The 7,072-nt window shown below is 35.7% G+C and overlaps 1 protein-coding gene and 1 non-coding gene across 3 annotated transcripts in view; one reads left to right on the top strand and one right to left on the bottom strand.

Annotated features, from left to right (window-relative positions):
• Positions 1 to 702: 702 nt before the first annotated feature.
• Positions 703 to 806, bottom strand: LOC132035632 (U6 spliceosomal RNA). Its single transcript, XR_009409360.1, has one exon. It is a non-coding gene; the product is annotated as a U6 spliceosomal RNA (small nuclear RNA).
• A 1,125-nt stretch (positions 807 to 1,931) lies between these two features.
• The window catches only part of LOC132032694 (uncharacterized), a 6,296-nt gene continuing 1,155 nt past the window's right edge, over positions 1,932 to 7,072 (top strand). Inside the window, exons 1-4 of one of the 2 annotated variants that reach the window (XM_059422368.1) lie at positions 1,932 to 2,382; positions 3,898 to 4,115; positions 4,632 to 5,412; positions 5,847 to 7,072. The exon at positions 5,847 to 7,072 is cut by the window's right edge and continues 1,155 nt beyond it. In XM_059422368.1, coding sequence (XP_059278351.1) covers positions 3,900 to 4,115; positions 4,632 to 5,412; positions 5,847 to 7,072 — 2,223 coding nt within the window. In that variant the 5' untranslated portion in view covers positions 1,932 to 2,382; positions 3,898 to 3,899. The remainder of the gene's footprint in view (positions 2,383 to 3,897; positions 4,116 to 4,631; positions 5,413 to 5,846) is intronic. The other variant, XM_059422369.1, reaches the window with a different exon arrangement.

Raw genomic sequence — 7,072 nt, forward strand, 5'->3', positions numbered from 1 at the left:
TAATTCAAAGATGGAAGGAAGATCCGGATGTACTTAATTAGGAGCATGGCAACCCTTCGCGCACGAGATAGCAATGACAGGAGATTGACCGGTCGGAGTGTTTTTAATCCGAAAATCAAAAATTGCGTATAGTATATAAGAAAGGTATCCGCTCTGGCTTTTTAGGAAGAACACTGTTTCCAGATCCAGTCGTAGTGAGAGAGTTGAGATTGAGCTTTCACTAATACTAATAGACGAATTTTGAGAATGGAGGAAAGAGCTAGGTCTCGTATGGAAGGAGAGGTTTTTCTGCTTTTCGATAAGAGATGATATATGATTTTACGGTTCAAACTATAACTTTTCATACAAGAATAATTTTTACCGTTCCTCCATCACTCCTGCAGTAAATCATTTTCCAAACTCCTGTAAATTATTAAACTCTGAGGGCATTTAAGCAAAATTATTTATAGGCCTTAAAACTAAAAGTAAATGAAAGAAAACCTTAAAGAAACTTCATTCTGGCCACAGTGTCAGTGGGTCCCATTCTTTGTTTTATGTCTCATCTAATATACTCTAGCATATGTAGCATTCTAGTCTTTTTGGTAAAAAGCAATGCTTAAAATGGCAAGCTGTGGGCCCAGTAGTACTAAGGTGTCGTTCGATTCAAAATAGTGTGTCGTTCCAGCTTTTAATATTTAATTGATAAAAAGATATACCCTTAGAAAAAATTTGAGTTATTTCTCTATTTGTGCATATCATTCTTGCACAAAGACCATGCTAATTTTTTCTGTATCGTTCTAATTTTATCGATGTTTCCGAAGGGTCAAGATAAGTCCTTAGAAGTTAGAAAATAACTTTTCTCGTAAAAATAGAAAAAACAAATTCAAACATTCCACGCTAACTGTCTCCTGCTTACCACTCTTACCCACCCACCTTGCCACGATAGTTGCATAGATTATAGTATGTAAATATTCTTAAAATAATATCTTCAACTTATTTACTAAATATAAAAAATAAATAAAAAAGTGACCTAAAAAAAGAATCTCCATACAAAACTTTTCATTAATACCAAACATCCCCCAAATCTCCAATATAGTTACACATGGGGTATTAAATTTTCATTATTATCTTGTACCAAAAGCAAGGGAGGCAGGAGAGAATCTAGATATGCCCATTTTTTCTCACTTCCCCAGAAACCCATAAATAATTAATCAAATAAACTAAAAAAAATTAAATCACAATTATTATTGAGAGAGAAGGGCTAGAAAAAGAGAACTAACAAAGATTGTGATAGAGTGATAAATATCTTTTAATCATTAATTAAAGATTTGGGTTTAAGCCTTAAATATAAAATCACTTCTGTTAGGGAGTGTTTTATCCTCAACACAAAACTTTTAAGTGTGAATTCAAATAATCATAAAATAGATATGGTTTAGAGCGTAATTACGAAACGTAGCTACATTTTGCAGATTTACGAAATGTAGCTACAGTTGCTATACCAGGCGAAAGAATTGTATCGGGTGCGTGTCAGCTATATCATCAACAGAGCTGTATCAGATAGGTACTAAGCGGGTATCAGCTGTATCAAATGGGTATTAGTTGTATCAGTGCATACTGTATCAGCTACAATCACCTGAAAGAACTGTATCAATTGCAATAGCGCCAAAGAGCTTTATCAAATGCAATTTCGTCAAAAAGCTATATCAGCTCTTATAGCTATGTTTCGTAAATACAGTAGCTACGTTTTGTAAAAATAATCTAAATATTTTCATATCGCATAATTTTTTCAATTTAATTTAATCAGACCCTCAACAATACGAGTACCAGACACTGGGGAGGAATAAAAAAAAAAAAAAAAAGGAGAAGTGAAGAAAAAGCAGAGAATAAAAAGGGACCGGATGTTGACAAATTTCATGTCACTGTTCTTTAGAAGGTCGTTTTGTTGGTGTGAAAAAATAAGATTTTTTATCTTAGGATCTCTCTCTTTCTCTTTCTCTCTCTAAAAAAAATAAATTTTCTTTCAATCAAGAAAGAAAAAAACAGTAGTGAAAATTTCCAATCTGTTTTTTTTCAGTTTAATTTCACTGAAAATCTTGACTTTCTTCAATGGTGTTACAAAACTAGAAATACCCACTTTGTTCTTTTCCATTTTATTCATCTCATAATAATAATAGTAATAATAATTATACTCCATAATTATTACTATTATTATTCCTTCTTTTTCTTTTCTTTTTTCTTTATTCTTTCTCTCTCTTTTTTTTTTTTCCATAGTCCCAACTCCCAATTTGGAAACACCACAATTCTACATGATTCTTGATATGTTGTTTCACTTCAAGTTTTGTTCTTTGATTCAATTTATGAAGGGGTTTTGACAAAGAGGTTATTCCATGATGTGGGTCTAAGGTAAAATCTTTTTTTTTTTTACTTTTACTACTTTAGATTTGTTCATATTTGACTTTATGACTGAGTAACATAAGATTTTCTTTTTTTGCTTTGTTCATGTAAATACTTTAATTAGTTGATGTGGGGTTGTTAAATTTTGGGTTTTTGTCATTCTTGGAGCTGAGTTTAGTCATTTAGTGTATTTATTTACAGTATTGTTAATATAGATTTGATTATATTCTTTTGGATATTATAAGTGATCTTTTCTATATGGGATCTTTTAGCTTCAATTCATTTATTGGTGCTAATCACCAATCTTTAGCCAATTGCTTCTAGACACTTTTTTTTTTGGGGGTAAATTGTAGGCGTAGTATTATCTTTGTAGTTGCTTGCCCTTTGATTTCCTGTTACTTTCTGTTGTCTCTTGTACTTTGATTACCGTGCTGCATTTATTGTCACTTATTTTCATACTGCTTATTTGTACTATTTTGTCGTGGCTTTTTTACTTTCATCAATTCTTGTCTGACTTTTTGTCCTGCTTTCTCTTGAGCCGAGGGTTTTTCGAAAATAGCCTCCCTACCTCCCAAGGTAGGTGTAAGGTCTACGTACACTATATCCTCCCTAGACCCCACTTGGGGCAATACGCGTTGTTGTTGTTGTCTTGTTGCTTAATTTGATTGGGCATTAAATGTAAAAGTGACCTTCCAAATTTTAGTTTTGGATGTATGCTTTAACTTGCATAAGTTAATGTTGACTTCATTTTTGGATTATCTGATTCTTGAAACCACTGTTGTTTGATGTTCATACTGCACTAGCTATCATAAAGATTTGCTAGTATGTTAAACTAAAAGTTCAATGAAAATGACTGGCTTTTTAAACAATCAATCCCTTAGCTAATAATATATTGTGCTCTCCGTTAGTAATTTGCGAATATCAAATAATTGGAGAGTTTTGACTTCTGTGTTGCTGGCATAGCAATGTACTTATTTAGTTTTTCACTTCTCATGTTCGAGTTTCAATTTCAGTATTAATTCACTTCTTTTCCCGTTGTGGTTGAAGGTAGACTGTGCTATCAATGTACCTATTTAGTTTTTCACTTCATATTCTCTATTAACTAAAGGTGTTAGAGGTGAAAATTACGCCGTTAAAAATTTTAAGCATGGCAGACGAAGATTTTCATAGTGACACCTTAAACTTTTTGTTTTAAAGACTTAATACAATAACACTAAGTGTTCACATTGTTAGGCGCAAAAGCTGGCACGTAAAAGCTATGCGAGTTTTATGCCATTGGTGCCACTGTTAGCATATACAATAATACTAAGAACTGAGTGTCTCAATTCTGTTTTTCTTGAGGTTGTCTTTCAAACCTTTTCACTAGTTAACTTCCATCATTAATGAGTTTCTTAGCTAATTTGGACTGATATCTATCCAAGACACCTGGTGATAATAGAAAAGGGAATTAAATTATTAAGTTTAAACTTCACAATCAGTAAACAGCTGGGATTCATTGAAGTCCTTTGTTTCTACTATTGGCAGGAATGGGAACACAAGTGCATTATAAAGGCTACATGAGGGACCTTAGTGAGGATTCTAACAGTAGTAATTGGCCTTTATTTTATGGAGATAAGACCTTCACAAATGGACAGTACTGTAATGGTTTCATGTCAAGGACAAAAACGGATGCATATCCAGGATATAATAAGGATGTCCTAAAGGAGAAAATGCTTGAACACGAGTCCATATTCAAGAATCAGGTAATTTTGATCCTAGTTTTCAAAGTTTACTTTTCTACTCCCTCCGTCCCAATTTGTGTGATGGTTTTTGACTGGGCACGGAGTTTAGGAAAGAAAGGAAACGTTTGAAACTTGTGGTCTAAAATAAGCCATAGATATTTGTGTGGCAAGAGATCATTTCATTAAAGATAAAGTGGGTATTTTAAAGTTAAAATGTTACTAAATATAGAAATGTGTCATTCTTTTTGTGACTAATTAAAAAGAAAAGAGTGTCGCATGAATGGGGACGGAGGGAGTAATAATCAGAAGGAGACCTAAGTTGTTTCTTGATCAGAAAAAGGATCTTTAGTTGTAAGTCTGGTTCTACATCTGGTGATTTTTTTTGGTGTAAACAAAGACGAATTTAGGTCTACATCTAGTGCTAACGATTTGTCCAGTTGGATTCTCCTTCTCCTTAAGTTGTTCCTATGTCATGTTTTTTGGGGATCATGTCCCCTGGTATTGCCGATGTTTACTTAACTAAAACTTTGCTTGTAGGTGGTGGAACTGCATCGACTTCACAGAATTCAGATGGATATGATGGATGAAATTAAAAGGGAAGAACTTTACAAACTTCGGACATCAATGGATCCATCCTCTTCATCAAGCCACCTAGGATCTCAAGTACCATCTGAAGATGCTCGGAAATGGCATATCACCAGCTTCCCCTCGGCAAATTCTAAGTCGGGTAGAGAAGTTGTTAATTCTCCCTTGAATTTTTCAAAAGGGAATGGTGGACATTTTGGTCAATGCCAACTGCAAAACGGTTGTTCTTCAAATATCTGTGAAGTTTTGGAGGTTAGACCCTCAAAGGTCCGGAAAATGTTGTTTGATCTTGAGCTTCCAGCTGATGAGTACATTGATACAGATAGCAATGAGCAGTTGCAGCCTAATGGAGTATCTTCCAATCCAAGTTATCGTGTTAATGGAAACTACACTGTTGCCCAAGAGAGTAGTGCAAAATTGTTTAGTAATTGCGGACAAAATGGCTCAACTTCCAATACATGTTTAAGAAGCTCAAATCTGTTGGCTGATCTCAATGAACCAGCTCAGCTTGACGAAGCAACTCCATCACCTGTTGAGTTTCTCGGTTATGGCAATAATCATAGAGACAGTAGAGACCTAAATACTTCGGCTAAATCAATTCCAGCATTTCTGGCTTCTCCAAGAGGAGCCACGTGGAACTCCCATCATGCAAGGCCTAACGGCTCCTTAAATAGCCGCTATGTTGACAGTAAAGGAAAAGAGAGGGATTGGTTCTCTTCTGCATATGAAACTGGTAATAATATCTCTTATAAGTTTTTGCATACTGGTTTATATGTGCATACTAGAGTTAGCTCCCACATATGTTACTGCTAGGGTTGTCAAATGGGCTGGTTAGGCAGGTCAAAATGGTCTGAGTTTGTCATAATTTAGGGTCATCTTTGTTAGTTCTTCTATAGTTTTTTTAAAAACCTAATAAAACTATTTTATTCTCTATTATGGCTATACATAACATATCAAATGAAAAAAAAAAATGTCTTTTCCGAAAATGTTTTGACAAGGTTTCTATGGGTCAATTTGGGCTACTTATCAGCCCAATTTTTAGATAGGCTGAAATGGGTCAGTTTGAGCAGGTCATGTTTATATGGGCTAATTTTGCCGACCCTAGTCACTACTTCCTCCTTTTGTGGATTTTCATAATGTTATATGAGGTGTTTTTGTCCTCCTTAGGTAACATCAAAGGTAGCATGGCTTCAGTACCTCAGAGTCTTGAACAAGACAAGTTACCTACTCCTTCCCATGCAGTACAGGTAATGCTTAACAAAGCTTATCAACCTCCGGGAATCCATTCATTTCACCATACAAGAGATGACCTTTGGAAACAGAGAGCAGTGCATAGTTTAGAGACATTTCATATAAATCGTGAACCCAACTATACCCATGTGGAACCGTTTGGTGGTTCTCAGATGACTAGTCCACATCCATTTGCTAATTCCGAGTGGTCACGCACGGTCTGTTCTTGGGGGAAACCAAGTGGTGACTTTACTCAGAGGCCTTCGTCTGGTCATACAAACCCTTCGTTGCTCCCGTCTTCAGTAAGCAAGAGTGGACAGGCATCTCAGAACCATGGCTTTTTTGGAGAGAAATGGCACATCAGTGATAATTCTAGGTTGAACAGATTTGATCACGGATCTTCTTCGGCTTCCAGAATATCGCCAGTTTGCTTCCCATCAGCTTCTAAGGTTGAGTCTTTGACATCTGAGCGATTATCTACTAATGGATTTCCAAAAGATCTCAATAGCACCAATGATATGAACTCAGTGTCTGAAAAAGGTTTCGATTTGAATCTGCTATCTCAAAATGAGGGACCATCCGAGTGTGATATTGAGTTGGTTGATGGAAAAAGAGAGATTCAAGACCCTCTATCAGTGTTTCCATGGCTTAAAGCTAAACAAAGTGGTAGAAATGAGGAAACAGATTGCAATACGAGGGCCACAAAAGAGGTTGGAGAGACCCGAAGTATCAGGAAAATTCTTGGGGTTCCAATTCTTGAAAATTCCTTGGCTTCCAAAACTGAATCATCTTCACTTGTTTCCACTTCTGTTGTTACTCTTCCGTCCTCACCCGAGGGAGAAAATTCTAGACATGAACGGAAGAAGATGTTGATTGACATTAACATGCCCTGTGATGACCTTTCTATGACTGAGCCTGAGAAACCGGCTGCTATCGAACCACCTGTTCCTGAGAAGGTGATGGAGACGAAAGTTAACAATATCAGAAATTGCTTCGATTTGAACTCGTGTATTACTGAAGATGAAGATCCTTTCTCTGTTGAAAGCAATAATGTTAGTGTGAAGAAGGCTGTTCTGGAGATAGATCTAGAAGCTCCTTTTGTTTGGGATGATGAAGAAACGGATATGCCTGAAGAAGGTGGCAAGCAACATGAGGAAAAATCT

Source organism: Lycium ferocissimum, chromosome 10 (assembly GCF_029784015.1).
Source record: "Lycium ferocissimum isolate CSIRO_LF1 chromosome 10, AGI_CSIRO_Lferr_CH_V1, whole genome shotgun sequence".
Classification (NCBI taxonomy): Eukaryota; Viridiplantae; Streptophyta; class Magnoliopsida; order Solanales; family Solanaceae; genus Lycium; species Lycium ferocissimum.